The sequence below is a fragment of the Physeter macrocephalus genome, chromosome 19 (assembly GCF_002837175.3).
Source record: "Physeter macrocephalus isolate SW-GA chromosome 19, ASM283717v5, whole genome shotgun sequence".
Classification (NCBI taxonomy): domain Eukaryota; kingdom Metazoa; phylum Chordata; class Mammalia; order Artiodactyla; family Physeteridae; genus Physeter; species Physeter macrocephalus.
In genome coordinates, this window is record NC_041232.1 from 2,281,230 (window position 1) to 2,302,013 (window position 20,784).

A 20,784-nucleotide genomic window follows, 5' to 3' on the forward strand; every position below is an offset into this window, starting at 1 on the left:
GGCAGTGGGTGGGAGTGAGGGCCAACATCCAGGGAGGCTTCTCCCAGCCGCCTCCTCCCACCTAGGACAGCTGGTGGTGGGCAGCTGGTGGCTTCCTGCCTTCCAGGCGCCTGGGCTACCCCCGAGGCATGCACACAGTTACTGTGCCGTGTCTCACATGCGCTAGAACATGACAGGAGCCTCGGACTGGGTCTGCTCCCCGTTCCGTGTGTGGTGGCCTCCCTGCAGGACGCGGGCAGAGCGGGCACTAAGGGGGCGTGTGCAGAATGAGGGAGAGGCGAGTGGACGGGGCCGGAGGGCCAATGGGGGACGGACACAACCCTCTGATAGCACGCAAGGTCCCGCGAGCTGCTCGTTCTGGAGAAGACAATGTGTTTAATGATTTCTGTGACCCAGAGGACGCCATGCAGAGCCCGGGCAGGGCCATCACACGAAGTAGGCGGCCAGGGCCGACATCTTGTCCTTGGGCCTCCTGGTGCCTGGCTTCCCCGCTGGCTTCCGGCCCCGGCCCCGGCCCCGGCCCTGCCTCCTCCCAGGCCCGCGGTGCATGGGGTGGCAGGAGGCTGCGTGCTTCAGCTCCACCAGCTCTTGGAAGACGGGGTCGCAGAAGACGCAGCCCGTGTGCTGCGTGCCATCGCCCGGCAGTGGGGACCTGGCCTTGTTGAAGTCGACGTCCAGCAGGGCGGCCTCACAGGTGCCGCAGGTGTCGGCAGACACACGGACGCGGTGGGCATTCTCGAAGCAGTGCGCCACCACACTGCACCTGTTGCAGGCCACCCGCCACTTGGGGCCTGAGGTGGGGTCAAGCACCAGAACACCGCTCTCGCACTCCACGCACTGGCCAATGCCCAGCATGCTCAGCGAGTGCTGGCAGGTGGGGTGTGTGCACTCGTTGCAGCCTGTGCCTGGGAGGGTGCAGGGGTTACCATTATGCACACCCACCTGCCGGCCCACCCACCCTCGGGACTTCCACCCCAATCCTCATTCCAGCAGATTGTGCTCCTCTCGCCCGGCGCATGCCGGCCCTGGGCTCTTCTTCTCTGAGACCTCCTTGACCTTTGACGTCCCCCCACTCTGAGGTTTCCAGACAGCTTCCGGACGGCCTCCAGCCAAGTCCACACCCAATTTACTTTGCTTTCCGTGGCCCAGGTGGGGCCATCTGCTGCCCTGTAAGCTTCTGGAGGGCGGGGTGGGTCTCCCTGAGAAAGGTGGTGACTGACGGCTCACCCCTTGCCGGGGGCGGCCCCCTCCCACTGCGTCCTCTCACTCCCCCCAGCCCAGGAGCATGCCCAATGCCCAGATCACAAGTGATCTGACTACGGTCAACCATCCAATCGCAACTAGGCAGAGAGCGGCAGACTGGCCGGCTGGGCCCTGAGCAGTGCCCGAGCACACCTGGGTCCTTGGGGCCCTGTGCAGGGAGCTCAGGAATGGTAGGCGCGGGGTCCCCTCAGAGTCCAGCATGGCATGAGCAGGGCTGGTGCTGAGGAGCGACCACAGGTGCCCGGGGGACAGGCGAGGTGGCTAGGGAGGGAACGGCTCACCTTTCTTCATGTCTCGGAAGGGTGGGTGGTTGGAGCAATATGGGCACAGCGGGTAGCTCTTGCCCCGCGAGCCTGATGACCACAGAACCAGCTCAAAGTCGTCCAGCGGGCACCGGAGCTCCTTGTAGAGCTTGATGGTGCCGTTCTGGGGGAGGGTGTAGGTCTCATCACAGTGGGAGCAGTGCAGGCGGCTTGGCTTGGCCTGTGGCAAAGTCGGGGGGGTGGTCACAGGTTTGCTGGGGCTGCCGACCCTCCTGCCCGCCCTCATTCTCCCCAAGACATAGGATACGTAACATGTAAGACATAACGTGTAACACCTATAACATGTAACACATAGTGCATGATGCTACTACATAACACGTGTAGGTAGCACATAGTATGGAATATCACCAGGACCTCTCAGGCAAGGATCCCTGGTCACTGAATCTCAGAACACTTGCTCCACACATACACAAAGGCAGTGCTAAAATCCCTGCACGTACATTAGTATCCGTGACAGCAAGTAACATGTTGTCAAGAGAGCATGGACAGTGCGTGTTTCAGTGGCCTAATGGCTTACATGCTGCTGGGGTCTGGGGGCAGCGGTGGGGGTTTGTTGGCAAAGCTGCCCACGGACCCCCCGTCACTCCATGTGAAGGCAGCTGGAGCAAGGCCCGCAGGGTGGCAAGACCGCCCATCTGTGCACACCTGCCCCGTGCGTCCCGGCCCCTCCCCCCTACCTGGATGTACTTCATGAACCGGTGGCACTTCCCACAGCGGGAAAGGGGCTTGCCGGTGGCCGCCAGGGGCGAGAAGGACACCTCCATCAGCTCATCCATGCCTGAAAGTGAGCAGGGCGGGACTCACACCCCGACCCTGGGGTGCCCACCTCCACGACAGCCGGTATACTGGGTAGGCTTGAGGGAGCTACCACACACGGCCAGGAGTCTGAGGGTAAATACGGCCACCCCTGAGGGTGGGGGTCTTTGCGTCAGTAACTGAACAGCAAGCGGCAGCCCTGTCTGTCACACGAGCCGCGTGTGCTGCACGTGCTGTCACTACACTTGCTTTGTAAACCCGACAATGGCCTGGAGCCCAGAGCCTGGATCTGGGAGCTGGTATCGCTGCCGGAGGCGGCAGCCCTGACCAGGGTCCTCTGGCCGAGGAGCAGGGAAGAGGCGGGCCTCACCCGCGATGGAGTCTACGAAGTAGTGGAACTTCCTCTTGAAGACGTCCAGGGTGTGGCCCAGGACCTGGCGGTAGTCGGCTTTACCCTGGGCTATCAGGTTCAGCTGCTTCTCCACTGCACTGCGAATGGTGGGGAGCACCAGCTCCGCATCTGCGGAGTAGGGGACGCACTGTGAGCCCTCGTGTCACGGGGCCAGGGCTGCCCCCACCTGTGATCTCCCCCGGCACCCCGTGTGGAGTGGCCAGGACACCCCGTCTCCAAGACAGCGTCACAGGACAAAGCTGCTTGGGTGGGGTCTGTACTCCATCTCCCATGGGCCCCTCAGGACTCCTCAGGACAGACAGACGGCACGGCAGCAAGGACCCCAGGGCCCAGTCTGTAGGGAAGAGCCCACGTCTCCCCTTTTGGACCCTGACACACACCCATGTGTCCATCAGCCCTGCTACGGCAGGTCCTGGGCGTGGCCGGAGCGGCCTCCTTGCGGTGGGAGCTGCGGGCTCATTGCAGGGCCAGGTCTGTGAGGGGAGGCGCCCGGCAGCTGGACTCACCAATCTTGTAGTAGCCGTGCACCAGTACAATACCAAGGTTGGTGGGCTTGAGCCGGCGCCCACTCTCCACGACCACGTAGTTACGCTGGCAGATGTTGTTGATGTGTACGGGGATGCTGGCATCCGTCCCTGAGACACAGCAGGGCCCTGTCAGACTTGGATCCCCCTTCACCCCCGCCTGCCTCGTGGCCCCCGGTTCTCAGCCCTGCCCCTGGGCACCACACCACAGGACTTTTCTGGGCTGTCCTGTGAACCCAGCGTCGATGTTCCCAGCTCAGAGAGACTATGGAACTCTGCCAAAGTCACAGAGAGCTCGGTCGCCTACCCCTCACATCTGGAAATGTGCCCTCCTTGGCCTCTCCCTGTCATGACCCTGCGGCACCCACACCTTTCCAGAACCAAGGCCCCAGCCCCCCAAATGCAGAGGAGCCTCCTTGACAAATTGTCCCTCCAAAACCTGCCCGGGTTTGCCTGCTTGCTGGCTCCTGGTCCCTCGTGATCAGCCCCCAGGGCAGGCTCCCAGCTGCGGGGTGCACCTGCCCCAAAGACATCAAGGTCGTCTGGCACTGCCAGATGCTGCCTTTACTGCTCCCCGAGGTCCATGGCTGGCGGGATGAGGCGGGCCAGGCTCTGAGCCCCACGCGGCTCTGCAGTGCTGCACCGCACACTCCCGCAGCACCTTCTGCACTCGGGCCACAGCCCAGGGGCCCCTGGTCAACAGGGTCGCCCTTGACCGCTGTCAGGGGGTCCGTGACACTGTCTAGTGTGTGGCCACGAGAAACCACGGACGTCCCGTCAACGAGAAGGGGCAGAGGGTGCTGGATGAGCGGCGCCCATACCTGCAGCAGGCTGAGGATCACCAGGACCCACTGCAGGCACCCAGGCCCCTGGAAGCAGCAGCCCAGCTCTCCTGGTAAGGCCACCACTGTCACCAGGACCCCGGGCACAGGTAAGAGGCTCCCTGGCAAGGCACCCACGGGACTGTTAGTGATGGAGCAGAGTCCAGATACCGTGGCCTGGTTGTCCCACAGCCCTCCAGAGCCTGTCAACTGTGAGGGGCCCGGTGAGCTGGGGCAGCCCATCAGGGAACAGGCAGCACCCCTCGGAGCAAGCATCACCCCTCGGAGCAAGCATCACACAAGGCCATCCCCCGGGGTGTGAGGCCTCAGGTCACAGCCCCTGGGCCTGGGGACTGGGAGAGACCCTCGTCCGTGAGACATGTGCATCAGCGACCCCACTTTTGAGCTCACAAGCTCCCTGTGTGGGGCACGTCCACTCCCCACGCAGGGAAGCAGTGCCGTGGGAACTTGGCTTTCCTGTTGCCTTGTGGATTTGTTCTGAGTTTTTTTCTGGGGAGGCGGCACCGGCACAAGGCCATCCCCCGGGGTGTGAGGCCTCAGGTCACAGCCCCTGGGCCTGGGGACTGGGAGAGACCCTCGTCCGTGAGACATGTGCATCAGCGACCCCACTTTTGAGCTCACAAGCTCCCTGTGTGGGGCACGTCCACTCCCCACGCAGGGAAGCAGTGCCGTGGGAACTTGGCTTTCCTGTTGCCTTGTGGATTTGTTCTGAGTTTTTTTTTTTGCGGTACTCGGGCCTCTCACTGTTGTGGCCTCTCCCGTTGTGGAGCACAGGCTCCGGACGCGCAGGCTCAGCGGCCATGGCTCACGGGCCCAGCCGCTCCGCGGCATGTGGGATCTTCCCAGACCGGAGCACGAACGCATCCCCTGCATCGGCAGGCGGACTCTCAACCACTGCGCCACCAGGGAAGCCCATTGTTCTGAGTTTTGTGTCCTCCCTGTGGGTGAGTCACTGGCAACCTGGGCCAACACTCAGCTCTGGGGGTGGTAGTTAGTGCCTGTAAGGGAGTGTGTTGGCCTTTACAGGCAAGGCCAGGTCCTGAGGTGGAGGCCTCGGAGAGGGCCTGCCCGCGGCCACCCTGCAGGCTCAGCTGGCCACACTGGGCCCCAGCCCTGGAATGGGAGCCCTGGGCCCGGACCCACCGATGCCGTGCTTCTCCATGAGCGTGATGAGCTCAGCCTCCGTCAGGTAGTCAGGGGGGCTCGTCTGCTTCTCCAGCATCTTGACCTCAGCCACGGCGAAGGTGTCGCCCCTCTGGCAAGTAGGCAGGCTCTCCTCCAGGGGCACACTCTGCCAAGGCATGATCTCCGTGAAACCTGCGGAGACCAGGCGCCGACACTCAGGGCCGGTGGCCATGTCTGCGGAGGTGGGAGAGGCACCCGCCTGGCTCCACCTACCTGGGGAGATGACGGTCTTGCCTGTGCAGGTGAAGCGCTCAGGCCCGATCCGGAAGGAGATGGTGCTCTGCAGGTATTTGCAGTCGTGGCTGACCGTGGCGATGAAGTGCCTGGTGATGTACTCGTACAACCGCCAGGCCTCGCCGCCTGCAACAGGCGCGGCTGCTCAGTGCCGGGCTCTGGCTCCAAGCAGCCCCGGCACTCGTGCTCCAGCAGCAGGGCCTGGGAGCCAGGGCTGGCGTGCTCTAAGCCCTCGAAGGGGGAGGGGACACACAGGAAGGATCGCAAGCATCTCCAGGCCTCGGTGGCTCTTTCAGGCCCTGCTTCTGGGTGGGACTGTGCTTCACGGCCCGACCTACCCCATAAGTGACCTGCCACCATCACTTCAGACTGGGGCTGCGCACAGGGGCTCCTGTCTCCCACTCCTGCCTTCTCCCAGCACGCAGGCCACCAGCAGGGCCTCGAGGGTGGGAAGTTAAGGGCTCCCCATGGTTAAGCCTGTCACCCTGCCCTGGTCTCATCCCACTCCATCTGTGGTCTCCTGGCTGGCCTGCTCCAGTGCCTGCCCGCACATCACACACCTGCCACCACCACTTCACTCCTGTCCCGTCCATGGCGACAGATCAGGTGGCCCCTTCACTGCAGCCAGGGCCGTTGGGGGCCCACACTGCTGATGGGGCCTGACCCCGTCCAAAGGTGCCATGTAGCCAAAGCTCCTCACCCAGCCCCCCTGGGAAGCTTGAAGCGCGCGCGCGTGCGCGTGTGCATGTGTATGCGTGTTCGCGTGTGTGCAAACTTCTGGGGGGAGCCCCCATACCTAATTCAGCCTCCGTGGCAGACTTCATGGGGGTGATGGGGGGATGGTCGCCAGCGTCGTGGCCCTTCCGTGGGCGGTTGATACCTTCCGCTAACAGCCGCTTCACCTGAGGGGAAAGCCCGAAGCAAGTCATGAGCCGAGCAAGGCTGCCAACCCACAAGGGAGGAGTGGCTGCCCATCCTGGCCTGGCCCGTGGGGTCCTGGCCTCACCGTGTCGGCCCAGTAGGGGTGGTTGGCCTGTTGCCGCAGAGGCCCCTTCAGGTCGAAGCTCTCGGGGTAGTGGGTGGTCTCGGTGCGTGGGTAGCTGATGTAGCCCTGCGTGTAGAGCCGCTCTGCGGTCTGCATGGCGTGCTGTGGGCCCATCCCTGCCAGACATGCAGGCTCAGCAGCCCGGACGCCAGGACAGCAGGCACCCCCGGGCCAGGTGCCCAGGCTCCTGGGAGGTGGGGGCCACACAGCCCGATCCAAGGCCAAGCTCCCCCACCAGGGCAGGGACACCCCGGGGTCACCCTCGAGACGCTGGTAGCTATACTGCCGAACGTGGCCTTTAGAGCACCTGTGTCCTACTCGGCATGGGGTCACACTCATGCCCTGTGGTCCACACGCGCCCTCCGTCCTGAGCCCCTGGGTGTGTCCGCGCTCACAGCGCCGCAGGGCACTGAAGGGGGCTCGTGCTCCTGCTCCTCCCCAACCTGCAGAAGCTGGCCTCAGCGAGTGGTCACTCCATGTCATCACTGCCCCTCGAGCATCCCTGGAGGTGCTGCCCTGAGAGGATGGTGCCCACGGTTTCCTGAGGCTGCAGAGGGGCCACCAATGCCTGGAGGCTGCCAGCTCCAGACCAACCTTCTAGCACAACCTTCTCGCTATGGTAGAAACGAGGCTCAGGGCCATGTCATAGCTGTCACACCTGTCGAGTGCCCCGCCCATACCTGGCCTCTCCCTGCACCAGGGACGCCACTGCAGCTGTCCCCCTCAGGTAGCAGCCATCGTCACAATCGCTATTGTCAAGACGCCATGTGCCTGCCCCAAGAAGTCTCCTGGGGGCTTTGAGGCAATGTCCACACTCACCCAGGGAAGAGCTGGCCACACGCAGCATCTCCACGGTGTTCAGGGCTAGTGGCCTCTGCTTGGCCTTCTCCTTCCTGCTCGTGGCCTCCACCTGCGGGACAGAACAGATTCACGCATGGGTGCAGGGAGACGCCATGACAGGCTCAGGACATGTGGCCAAGAGTCTAGACTCTTTTACCCTCCCAGCTTCTCCAGTTCTCTTCACAGCGGACTCAGGACTTGAATGAACATGTGTTCAGGCCCAAGGAGGGAAAATGAAAGAAAATTCTTTTCCAGGGAAACAGAAAACCTGGAGAAAAGAGGAAGAATCAGGAGAAGGGGCTGCATATTTGAAACCCAACAGGAGCCAGTGTCTGCCAGGCCACGGTGGTGGCAGGGGGCCCAGGGGACCGTGGGGTGAGGGCTCATCGCAGGGGCAGCTGCTTACCCCTCACTACGCCCACTAGTGTTCCTACACCTGCCAATTTGTCAGGAGAAGCTGGAAATTGGGATTTTTTATGTGGACTCTCCTAACTTCTAAAAGTGGGTAACCACTTTGGAACTTGGTAAATACCACGCACTTTAAGGAAAACGGTGGTGAGTAACCACCGTCAGCCTCTGGGCTGAGCAGCTGTCAGAAGAGATGACCGCTTTGTCTGTGGCAAAAACAATCCAAACCTCTCAACCGCCACCCCTCGCCCCTGCTAACCTCACGTGGACCTGGCCAGGGCCGCGCCCCCTGAATTCTGGACAGACGTGGGGCTAAACACTGAGGCCAAGTGGTGTCTGTGCAGCAGGGGCAGCTTGGATTCTGGGTGGGGGGAGGGGGCACTCAGACGGGGTGGCCATTGCGGGTAGAAGCACGGGGCAGCTTTAGGGGAAGCTCTGGAGCCTGAGTCAACTGCCCTGGGCAAGGGGACGCCCAGGAAGGTTCAGGAAGGACGAGAGAAGGCCGCTGAAGGAGGCCGGGCGAGCCTCAGTGACCATGGGGGCCGTCACGACTGCAAGGCATAAGCTGCCACAGCCACGGACATGCCCCCACCCATGCGGCCAGCCAGTTGCCAGGTGGCATCAACCTCTTCCTAACAGCCACGCAGCCCATGCTTTCCAATTCGTGAAAACCTGAGTAAGAAACGTAGCACATGAAGGCCACGAAAGCTGATGACCCAGAGATGCCCATGCTGGCTGTGGGACCTGGGCGGGTTCTTGATGTGCGTATGGGCCTCTAGTTATTAGCCTGAGGTGTCACAGAAAAGGGACATATGGGTGGAATCCCCCCAAAAGAGGTAATACCCACAGGGCACGTGGAGGGCTCAGAGCAGGCACGTGGTGCAGGGCAGCTATGGCCTGGGCAGGAGTTTCTTAGGGGGAGCGTGTCGTGAGTAACCATTCTTCTGTCTAAAAAGTGTCTGTGTTCCAGAAAGGCAGAGAAAGATATGAGCCTAGGTCAGCAGACTCTTCCGAGGCCCCCCCAAGGCAGATGGGACTGACGTGGGTGGAGCAGCCCACCTGGGCCTCCTTCTCCAGCTTGGTCATGTTCAGGAACATCTGTGCGATCTCCCGGTCGAACACGCGTACTCGGTCCCAGTCCAAAAGGAGGGATCGGTCCTTATCGGCGTCCACCTGCAGGAGGGGAACAGGAGAGCCCGGGAGAGAAAGCATCCAGGTGAGCCAGTGCCAGCAGGGAGAATCGGGGCAGACAGAGCTGGTCCTCACCTGGGCCCTGCCTCTAAAGTCTCTCGGCTGTACCTGTTCAGGCGCATAGCCGCAGGTGTGCAGGTTGAGGCCCAGCCCCTCCCCAAGTGGAGGCTGCTCTGACATGAGGCCTCCTTGCTGAGATCAGCCAGATGGCCTCAGGAGGGGAGCCCTAAGCCGAGGCTGAGGTGTCCTTAGGGAGCGTTGGGGCCCCCATCTCTCATACCATAAGCCCCGCTGGCACTAGATGTGGCCCCACCTAGGAGACCCCAGCCCTGTGTTGACTGAAGCAGCTCTGTATTATGCTCTAAATCTTACAAAAACCTTCCTTTTTACTTGGAGCAGGGGTTCCAAGACTTCTTAGAAGCTCGAAAGTCAGCAGCCCGTGGCCCTCAGTCCAGTCCTTGGACCTGACCAGCCCAACCGTGGGCCTGGCGGGTGACCTCACCCTGAGCTGCCAGAGCGTCCAGGCCTGGCCTTGTCCTGCGGCCTCCACGAAGGCTGGGGGCCGTTCCCTGGGCACCCGCAACCACTTCCTGGTGGGACAGCCACCCACAGCTGTGCCCTTGGCCTGGGGACTACGACAATGATGATGCAGGCTCTCAGAATCCATACCCAAACCCGGAAAGACCCAGCATGAACAGGAAGTGAACCTTGGCCTGCAGCACCCAGTAGGTCTCCGGTTTGAAGGACTGGATTTTATCATGTCTCTCCACGCAGAAGCCCAGCGTGGGGGTCTGGCATGGCCCGAAGGAGATGAGCGAGCTGTCTAGGTTGCCGTATTTCCCCTGGAAGTATTTAGTCTGAAACCTATAAAGGGGGGTGGGGGGAGAGGAGGACATTTTGGTCACACATTCACTCAAATACCATCGTTAGCTGCCCGTGGGAGTCGGGCAGGAGGCTGGCTGGCGAGTGTGGGAGGAGGCCAAGGCAACCACTCCCTGCTCAAAAGATGGAAAGGGACGAGCAGAGGCTCTGTCCACCCTGGCCGGAAGCCCTATTTTATTCCGTGCCCCTCCACCCCCTCAAGACCTGCCCACCCTGCTTGTCGAGAGGGGACCTCTGAAGTCTGCGTCAGCTAAAGAGACAGTTTTCTTGGGGATTTAAAAATGCTGACAATCTCCTGTCGCTGACCAGGCCTCGGGGGAGGCCGGGAGCCAGGCGAGGCAGTGGCCTGGCCAGGGGGCGGGCAGCACCTGGTGAAGGCGCAGCCGATGCGCAGGTCCAGCTCCTGCCGCGCGTCCACTGAGAGCGCCTCGTTGTGGTCAGGCTCACCCAGGCGGACCATGGCAGTGCAGATGTCTGTGTCTGTGATGGAGCTGAACCGGGCCCGGAACACTGTCTTCTCGCCACTGTGGGCCTGATTCATGACGGGCAGCACCGCGTCCAAGACCTGGGGAGGTGGCTGGCTGTAACGCCCACACCTCACCTCACCTGGGCGCCAGGCCCCCTCCACTGCCCTCTCCTCCCGGAGCCTCAGTCTCCACGGGCCTCCTGCCATGTGCTTCCTTTCCTTCTGTCCACCGCTGTGTTCAAACCCCCTTTCTACTGCCGCCCCCTCTCTTCCTACAGTGGTTTCCACCCCTGAACCAGGAGGTGCTACTGCCGGGGACACAAGGGACCCCAGCCTCCAAGTCCACCCCGCTCCACTCACTTTCCCACCTTCTAGAGGAGGGGGTGTTGGGGGGGCCGAGGGGATTTGGGAGACTTTCCAGAGACTGGAGGAAACACAGAGAAGGGAAAAGAAGAAAACGCAGTGGATAGGAGTGGGGGCCGGTGCATCTCAGGGCTAGAGCAGGGTGGGGAACCTGGGGGGCCTGGAGCCCAGACTCACTAAGAGTTAGTGAAGGCAGTGCAGCGGGAGGGGAGTCGCCGCTGGAGCCTGGCCATGCAGCTTCCTTATGGGGAGGGAGTGGCTCCGTTTCTGAGGGGAGAAAGCCCGTGAGCTGCCAACATTCTCCACCCCAGACGCAAAGGTCCCTGGGGAGAGCAGCCCTGCAGGGGAGGGGTCGGGAGAGGGGTGTCTGGGAACAGTTTCCTGAGGTGCCAGGTCCCAGGTGAGAGCTGGGGTGTTCCAGCCTGAGGGACTCCTGCGGGAGGCAGGCCTGGGAGCTGCCACCTGCTTCCAGCCTGAGGGGGGAGGTGCCTGGGGGCTGGAGGAGACGGGAGGCGGGAGGGCACAGCTTGGGGGGCGGGGGGAGAAGAAGGAGGTATGTGAAAGTGTGTCAGGCAGCACTGGCTGAAGGTCCCTGCATGGCGCTGGGAGGGTGCAATGCTCAGAACCCACCCTCTCCTCCAGGCAGTCCTCCATCTAGGAAATCCTGCCCCGGCTTCCCCACAATGTGCCCTTCAGGCAAAGGGACACTCCCTTCCCTGGGCAGAGCCCGTGCATCTTAAAATATCTACAGAATCACCAGAATTTAAGCCGGTGCCGTGGTTTCCCTGGCAGTGTCAGCCCCAGGAGTGGCATGACAGCGGCGGGAAGGCCGATGTATGGACCCCCAGCCCCCTCACCTCGAAGCAGATGTTCTCTCCCTCCTTGTCACAGTCCAGCCACAGTACGATGTAGTCACAGCCTTTGCCCTCCACCTGAGCACAGCACATGGGGAATCACACCTGCCTCGGCCCCCAGTGCCTGCCTATGGCGCCCCCGCCCAGCTGGCGGAGCAGAGCCCAGCCCCTGATCACCCTGAGCCCTGGAGCCCAGGGCAGGGCCCAGGCTGAGCCAAGGAGCTGGCTACAGTCAGGCTGGCTTAGCCTCTCAGCAGAGAATTTAGTTCAGAACTGCTGTTTTTTGGACAAAAAAGTTATAAATGCCACGTGATCTTAACCTCCAAAACCACATTTTAAAAAAAGCTAAAATGAAATAACTAAGTATTAATAGTAGTTGCCTTGGATAGTGAGATTATAATTAATTTTTCTTCTTTTTACTTACTTGTATTTTCTAATTTTCATCACATGTATGCATTTGTTTTAAAATTAGGAAATCACCACCACCAAACTATTTTAAAAGCAGGATGTTGCCCCGGGTGCCGGGGAGCCCAGGCTGACTGTGGGGGAGGAGTGGGCCTAAGGGCACCTGGGGAGGCGGGCTGGGGGTGCTCCCTCACGCTCAGGACGCACCTGCAGGAACTTCACCATGTTCAGCTTGGGGTTGGCCTCCTTCTTCTCCGTCGGGGCCTGGCTGAACAGCTCAGCGGGGTCCACCTTGTCCCACTTGTTGTACTTTCCTACAAACACAGGCATTGGACATCCGAATCACACTTCACGCTTCCCGGGACTTGAACCCCAGGAGGAGGGTGGGGAGGGGGAGGCTCGGAGAACCCTTTGCCCAGAGCAGGGGCTCCCTTCGCCTGAGCTGTGAGCCAACAACACACTTGAGCCGCATGTGGGAGCTGCTCCCGGATGTTCCCCGTGGCTGGGGGCACCGCTCCTGGTGATCTCACTGCCACTCATGCCCTGTCTCCTCCTCCAGCTGGTTTCTGTACCCTCTCCCCACCCAGCACTTGGCCGGCCCCTGACAGGTGCTCAGCGGATCCCGGGGGGGCCTCAGTGTCCTCAGGCCCCCCGTCCAGCGCATCCCCCACACTTCTCTACTTGGCGTTCGGGCCTCATGTGCCCAGCCTGTAGGCTTCCTTCTAGGCCTCGCTGGTCAGACACAGCCAAGTTCAAGCCCCAGCTCCCTGACTTCAGGGTCCGAATGTCCTGCCACAAGGGGAGCAAGAACTGCTGAGGCTCTGCTGTGAGCGGCCCGCGCTCAGTGCTGCACCTCCCGCCCCACTGGGGCCTCAAACAGTCCTGGGAGGCGATGGCACTGATCTCAGACCCTTCACACACAAGAAGCAGAAATGCATGGAGGCCCAGCTGCTGTGGAGCGAGGGTCAGAGCCCAGGTCGGACCCACATCAACTGCGACCCTGCACCCAGCCCCACTGTGTCACTGATGCTGGCCTTCCAATCACCACTGACTGACTGCGGGACAAAGGTCATACTCGGAGGGGCAGCAGCCCTCTGTGGAATGCCTGCACGGGCCAGGCCCCTGCTCAGGTGGGGACCACTGCCTCCACTCTGCACAGGAAGGTGCAGGACACGCAGTGACCAAGGGGCACCACTGGGACAGGGACCCCAGGTCAGCTCTCCACAGTCTGCTGGCCTCAGGACTCATGGGTTCTGGACAAACCTCTCTGCCCAGAGCCTTCCCTGGGCTCCAGCTGGACCCTGGGCAGCACTAGGCAGGGCTCCTCAGTGCAATGGAAGGTGGGCAAGGGGGCAGGGGCTCACCCAGGAAGTCCAGGGTCATCACATGACCACAGACGGACGTCATCTTGAAGCGGACCAGCTGGCCAGTGAAGGTCCCGGTGTACTCGTGCACTGAGCACGTCCCGTTCAGCCCTTTGCGTGAGGACATGCTCCCTGCAGGAGAAGCACAGCCATGCGGGGACCCGGGGCCCTGACGCTGCCTCTTGGAGGGCCGGGGTCCCCTCCCCACAGCGGTCAGTGACAACATTCCTCAGGCCGCGGCAGTCACCGGGTGCTGAGAGATCTAGCGGCTCTCAGGGGAAACACGCAGAGCTGGGTGTGTGTGGGGGCCGGGAGCGCCCCCTCTGGACGCTCAAGAGCAGACACTCTCGGGTTGTTCTCTGCATTTATGTTCACTCCTGAATCTGATTTCTGCCCCTTTCAAACCCTACTCAGAGGTTCCCCAGAGACCCCCTAACTATCGAGCTCCAGGGTGACCTCTCCACTCCCAACCGATGGCCCCTTCCCTGAACTTTCTCGGCCTCTGGGGACAGGGCACTTCCAGGGTCTCCCCTCCCCTTCAGATGACTTCTCAGCCTGCTGCCCTGGGGTCTCCTCTTCCTTCAGCGGCTGGACTGAGGGGAGGTCAAGGTGGACACCTGCCATCTCTGGGTCCCCAGCACCCACCAACCACCCAGGGGCTAGGGTGGGGCAAGGGCAGGTGTTCTCTTTCCCAGTGCCCTGGGGTCTCAGGGGCACGGCTCAGCCTCGTGGCACCATCAAGTGGCGTGAGAGGCGTGGGTGCAGCTGCAGCGGGGCAACCACAGGGTGGTGGTGCCGATGCCCATGGCATGGCCTCATTAGATTAGGCCGGGTGGGGTCCTTCCAGTGGACTCTTTCTGCACAAGTTAGCAGGGCTCGTTTCTGCTGCTTGTGACCGACCACCCTGCCCGGCACAGCACTTGTCCAGTGGCCTGCCTGCCATGTGCTGCCAGCTGCGCCTGCACCTTGTGGGAGCCCCGGTTCACGCTCAGCGTGGCAGTAATCGCACCCCACAAGGACTAAGTGACTAAGTGATGGAGGGCTTCATCCACGCCTGCTGTCCTGAACAGACTTGACTCCAGCTGGCTGGGGTTGCTTAGGAAGAAGAAAGGATTGACCTGCAGAGCAGGAACACCCACGTTCACAGATCAAAGCCTTTGAGAGCGCTGGGGCTGCCCTCCTACCTCGAGAGAGGATTCTGGCGATGGACTGGGCCAAGGACGGCTTCTCAGCCACCATGAGCACCGTCTTCATCTTGTCTCAGGCTACCAGCACTCTGCCTCACTCTGCTCTCAGGGAAATGGCAGTGAAACAGCTCACACACTGCCCTAGGGCAGCGTCAAGCTGCTGCCATGCCAACTCCTAAGAGAAAAGACACGCAGAAAACAACGATGCTTCCAGTGGAACCTCTCACTTTAAACAACAAAACAAACCCGAGGCAAGAAAAAGAAACTCAGGGAAACCTGAAGGCACCTGACAGACAACTGCCTAGGGCAACTGAACCGGATCGGGACCACAGCTTTGCTTGAAAAGATGAGGTGGCCCCATGACCCCAGGCTGATTTTGTCCCCAAATACACGCTAGGAAGCCCTGGGGGCCTTTGGGCCTGGCCCCCCTCCCGTAGAGCCGTCGTTTACCCCCAGGGCTGAGACGGCATCCTCACCTTGGCTGAGCATGAGGGTGCCCTGGGCACTTTACCCAATGCAGATGCCCAGGCTGGGCACCCATGTCCTCCTGACTCCCAACTGGGCTGAGACCCACTGGCCAGGAGATCCAGCTCCCAGCAGAGCTCGAGAGACCCTTCGCAAAAGGCTCTGACCTACCTCCCCACTTGCCCTGCCCCACCTCTCACTTTGCAGGCCAGGGTCTGGCCAGTTAAATTGGACATTGTCGTCTAAAGAAAAAAAAATACATGTTTGCCTGGAATGTTCCATGGATCCTGGGGAAGGCAGATCTACCGTCAAAGGCCTGGCTCGGGCACTAACTCTTCTTTAAAGGGTTCTCCCTCTTTTAGGGAAAGACAGGATGGATCCTTTTCTGTGAGCTGTTTATTCACATTTGTACCCATTTTTTCCAAGAGGGTTGCTGTCTTGTTTTAGGAGTTGTTTAGATAATGAGGAAATTAGCCCTTCACGGTATGACCTGATGTCCAGAACATTCCCCCAAGCAAAGTACAGCTAGAACGGGCCTGTACTTATGTCACCAGCAAGGGTTGCAGGTGGTGGGGCTGGAGGGCAGGCAGACCCGGATGTGGCTGGTAGAATTTGACCAGAGCGACTTGATGACATCTCTCAAAACTACGAGCGTGTGGCCGTAGCAGCCCCACATCCAGGGACGAGCTCAGAGATCCCACATGACTTACAGAGAACCCACTGCACGCTCAGTGTGTCGCCCTGTGCCATGAGGGGCAGAGCAGGGGCGGCACAGGGCAGGCATGACCTGTGCAGTGTCCGGGGGCAGAGTTTCAAGGCGGCCCAGGGACTCCCCTTCCCTCACCCACAGAAACCAGAGGCCAGAAGGGGAAACTGGCAGCAAAGGGAGTTTCCCATCCCTTCCAAAGTAGGAAGGACTTATCCTAAAACGTTCCCTTAGGTTTTCTCACTTCTGTGTCACAAGAGCAGGCAGCAATTATGGTGTAATTGTCCTGCCAGTGCCCTTGGTTGGGGTGCCGTGCTGTCCCACGGCAGGAATCGTAGGGTCGGGAAGACCAGAGATCAAGCGGCAGGACCTAAACACACATGCGCAGCCCTCAACCTGTCCAGCCTCTGTGAGCATCCTGGGCAGAGCGGTAGCCCTGCTTTGCTTCCCTACAGCACCGACCACTATACCCGAGAGCCTCTCCAGCTACGTATTTATTTTTTTGTCTCACAGTTCCTAGAACGTACGTAAACTCCAAGAGGACAGGGCTGTTACTCTAATGACAAGTAACAGATGATGAGCAAATACTGACTGAATAAATAAAAGAGCAATTTTACCTACAAAGTGAATAATAAAAATACTTTCTTTGATGTCTAAAATTGAAAAACTGACTTACAATCTGTAAGAGCACTGCAAACATTTCACCTACTCAATGTTCTTTTTCCTTTTTTAAAAAAAATTATTTATTTTTGGCTGCGTTGGGTCTTCGTTGCTGCGTGCAGGCTTTCTCTAGTTGCAGTGAGTGGGGGCTACTCTTCATTGCGGTGCTCAGGCTTCTCACTGCGGTGGCTTCTGTCACGGAGCACGGACTCTAGGCGCGCGGGCTTCAGTAGTTGTGGCACGTGGGCTCAGTAGTTGTGGCTCGCGGGCTCTAGAGCACAGGCTCAGTAGTTGCGGCACTTGGGCTTAGTTGCTCCGCAGCATGTGGAACTTCCCGGACCAGGGCTCGAACCCGTGTCCTCTGCATTGGCAGGTGGATTCCTAACCACTGCGCCACCAGGGAAGCCCCTCAGTGTTCTTTTTTCCATGGTGTTTCTGGAAGTTTTACATCTTCGCTACTCCCCTTCATACCTAAGGATCCTAAATACTCTTCCAGTAAATAATTAACATATTCTTCTGTAAAGATCCCTTTAAAGACAAACATTTTGCCCTAGCATCTTCAAAGGGATTACCTCATTTATCCAGGAAAAGGGATACAATTGGACAGTCACAAAAGTAACATCAGCAACAGTCCCAATTTCAGAGCACCTGTCCACCTGTCACTGTGTAGTTGCTATTCCACAGTTGATATGTGGCCTGTCTCTAGCAGCTCTGGCTCTAAAGAAACAGGGGTTCTGGTTTAACAGTTTATACACCACTACTGCATGAATACTTTGTAACCTCCTGAGTACCACTGCTTTATTAGGGGAAAAAATCAGTTTCTTTAAGGATATGGAATCATGGAATCCTGGGGGAAGGAGTCTTGGTGATGATCCAGTACAACCATCTCAAGAGAGAACAAACTAAGACCCAGAGAGAGCGATTTTCCAAAGGTAAGCTGGGAAATTTACCACGTTGGGGCTGAAACTCATGCTTCCTTACTTCCAGCCAGGTACTTTCTTTTTCTTTTCTTTTTTCTTTTTAAACCGCACCAGGTTCCACCTTTTAAAAGATTTTGGCAGTCTTAACTGATTAATTGCCTGTGATAATCTTGGGGCCTCCCTATTTTTCCATTAAGGCACATCTCCAATTTCAAAATGGAAGCCAATGAGAACAGAGGCTGAGAGCAGTGGCTTGCAAACTTCATTTATACACCATCTTAATACCTCTGCCTTACCAACATTATTATTCACTTAAGTTTCTGCCTTGAAGAAAAAGCTTAAATATATAAAAAAGGGAAATTTCATAGCCTCTTAGGAGCTGAAAGCCTGTAATCAATAACCAGAACTAGATTCTTTCCAGTAACCTACATGGTCTGTCAAGTTTGATCTTGTTGCCTGCCAAAGCTCCGAGCCTGAAGTTTGTCCCCTTATTTCAAAAAGGGAGATTAGCAAGTGCTAAGAGGATGTTGACAGCAAACACCCCAAATTAGGGCTGTAATTAAGAGGGCTGAAAGTCATGGAGAACAGAGGTTAGCCTGTTATTAGCCTGTCAACTCACCAGCGATACGTGTCCTTCGGAGACAAAGTGGATAAAGTCCTTCCATGTCAGTGTCTTATGGACAGGTGGATTCAGCTTGGGAGTGGAGGCCTAGCAGTGGTCCGCACGGGATTTACAGGCCTAGGATTTCCCACCTTAGTGACTTTAGCAAACACCTATGGAGTCAGGGAAAGAACCCTTTCTTAAGCTCCTCCTTTGCAGGCACGCTACAGCTGTAAACGCTACTTAGTTTAATCTTGCTGGCAACCCTACGAAGCCTGTGCTGTAACTTTTTAAACTCTAGGTAGACTGAGGTTCAGAACGATACAGACTAGTGTCAGTGATCTTTAGCAAGTCTCTAGGGACTCCATGGCTCGCTGGCCACCAAGCCCGCGTTGGGGTGACTTTCTCACGTCCTGTTCTCACACGCTGAGCGACAAAGAAGGAAGACGAGGCCACTGTGAGAAAATACTTCCCAGGATTCCAGCTAATTTGTCCACAAAAGTGCCCTCCGCACCCCACCCCCCGCGTCTACACCAACTACTCAGAAAAACACACCCCGGCGCCCTCCAGACCGGACCGGGCCGGGGGCGGCGGGCAACGCCTGGACCCCGACCCTGCCCGACGCGGCGCGGCCTGTGTCCCCGCCTGCGACGCGGACCCCGCCTTGGGGGGCTGCGGGGAACTCGGCGCGGAGGAGCTCCAGCGGCAGCGCCTGCTCCCTCCGGTCACTCCCCGAACCCACTGGCCAGGGAGGAGGCGCCGAGAAAGCAGAGCCCGGCCGGGACCGGCTCCCAACGGCGGGGCTGGGCCCACACCCCGAGCCGCCCGCCGCCCGCTGCTCGCCGTTCGCAGCTCACCAGCGTCCCGTGTCCCGCTCCGTTCCGCCTCCCGCTCCCGGCGGCCGGAGGCGACCTGCTTCCGGGTCCGTCTGCGGACGGCATCCCCCTCTGCCCTCCGGCGCCGCACGCCTGCGTCCACAGGTTCCGAGGCTCGCGCGTTCCGGGGCACGTCTTCCAGTCGGCCCTAGCACGCGGGGGCCACACGGGTCCCCAAACCCCACCCGACCCCTCCCCGCCTGGGTCCGCAGAGGTCCCCAAACCCCACCCTGGCCGAGGTCCCCAAGCCCTCCACCCCGTTCTTCCTCGCCGCGGGGAGGCAATAATAATTACCTACAAAGATGAAAACTGGATGTTAAGCATGAAAACATATATACTGCTTTTTTAAACTAAAAACTACAGATGCATGTATAGCAGCCTTCTTTCAATGCTATAAACATTTGTGGGATGAGTGAATGAACTATGTAAAACATATCTGGAAGATGAATTGGAAAATAAAAGTAATTTTTTGTGTTATAGCAATAGGTTTATGGAAGGTTTAAAATAATTTTCGTGGCTTTATTTTAATATCTTTTAAATAATAGCGTGCACACAATTCCTTTGCTACCTTAGACATTTCCCCCAACTTGCCTTTATTGAAAGACTAGCCCTTATAGTCTGGAAAAAGAAAAATTCTACAGTCAAATTAAGATTGAGAAATGCCAAAAAATTGAGTCACGGTGAGATTTCACTTTCAAAACAGAACTCCTGGTGCAAACCCATTCCTTGGTAGGTTCTCCATCTCCAAAATGGCAACTCCATCGTCCTGGTTGCTCAAGCCCAGTGCCTGCAGGCATCCTGGATTCCTCTCTTTTTCTCACCCGTTATCTATCATTATGTTCAAAATATATTTGAGATCCTATCAATCATCCCTGCCTTGGCTGCCACCATCCTGATCCATCTCTCTCCTGGCCCCCACCCTGCTACCCTACAGTCTGTCTCCACACAGCCCCTACTTAAGGAGTCCAGGGCTAATGTTGGATCCCGGGTGCCACCAGTTGGCAGAGAGGCAAAACCAGAGCTCCTCCATCATTTAACCCAGCTCAGGCGTTCATTCTGCAGAGCAGGGGGAAGGACTTGAGGCCTGGACCCACAGGGGGCGCTGAGTGGTCGGCTCTGGAAGCCTGGGGCTCTCCATCAGTGCTGAGAAACTGCAGCTGGCCTGTGCTCTGTGCCTGCGCAGCCCTGCAGCTGAGTCCTTCCCACAGACTTCCCAGGGAGCTGCCGTCAGGCTGTCCTGGTGACCTTTACGTGGACAAATGACTCAGAGTCAGAGGGACCCTTAGACCCTCCTTACTTATGCATAGGTGCTGGGTGTGGTGGATGATATGGCTGAGAGCTCCTGGGTCTCTCTTCTCTCTGATTGGGCACAGGCTGGACCACGATCTTCATAGTTCTGTTAATAGTCTACACCAGGAATTCCCTGGCAGTCCAGTGGTTAAGACTCTGTGCTTCCAACGTGGGCGGCGCAGGTTCAATCCCTGGTGGGGGAACTAGGATCGCAGCACGGTCAAAAACAAAAAAGTCAACACCACCCCATGCTTACTCTGTTCTAGGCACATCTCTATTTTTAACGCATTTGATTCTCGTTGCAACATTAGGGACTAGATATTGTTATTATCTTGATTTTATGAGGAAACAGGTCACACAGGTGTAAATGACAGAGCCAAGTTTCAAAACTAGGTAGCTGAATCCCAGAAGGCATTTTCCTGTTTCTTGTGCTCAGGTCTTACTTATGGCAGCTCCACATGCATGTTTGCCTTCGTGGCTAACTATGGTATATTGATATACCATAAACCACTGTGACTTTTATACTTGGAAGTCAGTTTGGCTGAACCTATATATATTCTTTTTCAGATTCTTTTCCATTATAGGTTATTACAAGATACTGAATATAGTTCCCTGTGTTATGCAGTAGGTCCTTGTCATTTATCTATTTTATATATAGTAGTGTATATATGTTAATCCCAAACTCCTAATTTATCCCTCCGACAAGGAACATTACTAATAGGT

General features: G+C 58.3%; 1 protein-coding gene across 3 annotated transcripts; it reads right to left on the minus strand.

The window, feature by feature from the left end:
- Nucleotides 1–232: 232 nt before the first annotated feature.
- Nucleotides 233–18,825, minus strand: TOP3B (DNA topoisomerase III beta). 3 transcript variants are annotated; one of them, XM_024121104.3, is made up of 19 exons: nucleotides 18,754–18,817; nucleotides 17,915–18,069; nucleotides 14,542–14,719; nucleotides 13,358–13,489; nucleotides 12,201–12,307; nucleotides 11,592–11,666; nucleotides 10,274–10,470; nucleotides 9,731–9,887; nucleotides 8,892–9,005; nucleotides 7,404–7,494; nucleotides 6,546–6,700; nucleotides 6,336–6,441; nucleotides 5,519–5,665; nucleotides 5,264–5,437; nucleotides 3,261–3,389; nucleotides 2,713–2,862; nucleotides 2,264–2,364; nucleotides 1,545–1,746; nucleotides 233–905 (listed from the first exon to the last, which is right to left on the minus strand). In XM_024121104.3, exons 3-19 carry the CDS (start codon nucleotides 14,609–14,611, stop codon nucleotides 427–429), a joined length of 2,586 nt encoding a protein of 861 aa, XP_023976872.1. In that variant the 5' UTR covers nucleotides 14,612–14,719; nucleotides 17,915–18,069; nucleotides 18,754–18,817; the 3' UTR covers nucleotides 233–426. The 3 variants fall into 3 exon arrangements, with proteins under 3 accessions (XP_023976872.1, XP_028336256.1, XP_023976873.1); XM_028480455.2 differs by lacking the exon at nucleotides 18,754–18,817 and adding an exon at nucleotides 18,452–18,716; XM_024121105.3 differs by lacking the exon at nucleotides 17,915–18,069 and having other exon boundaries at nucleotides 18,754–18,825.
- Between the last annotated feature and the right edge of the window lie 1,959 nt (nucleotides 18,826–20,784).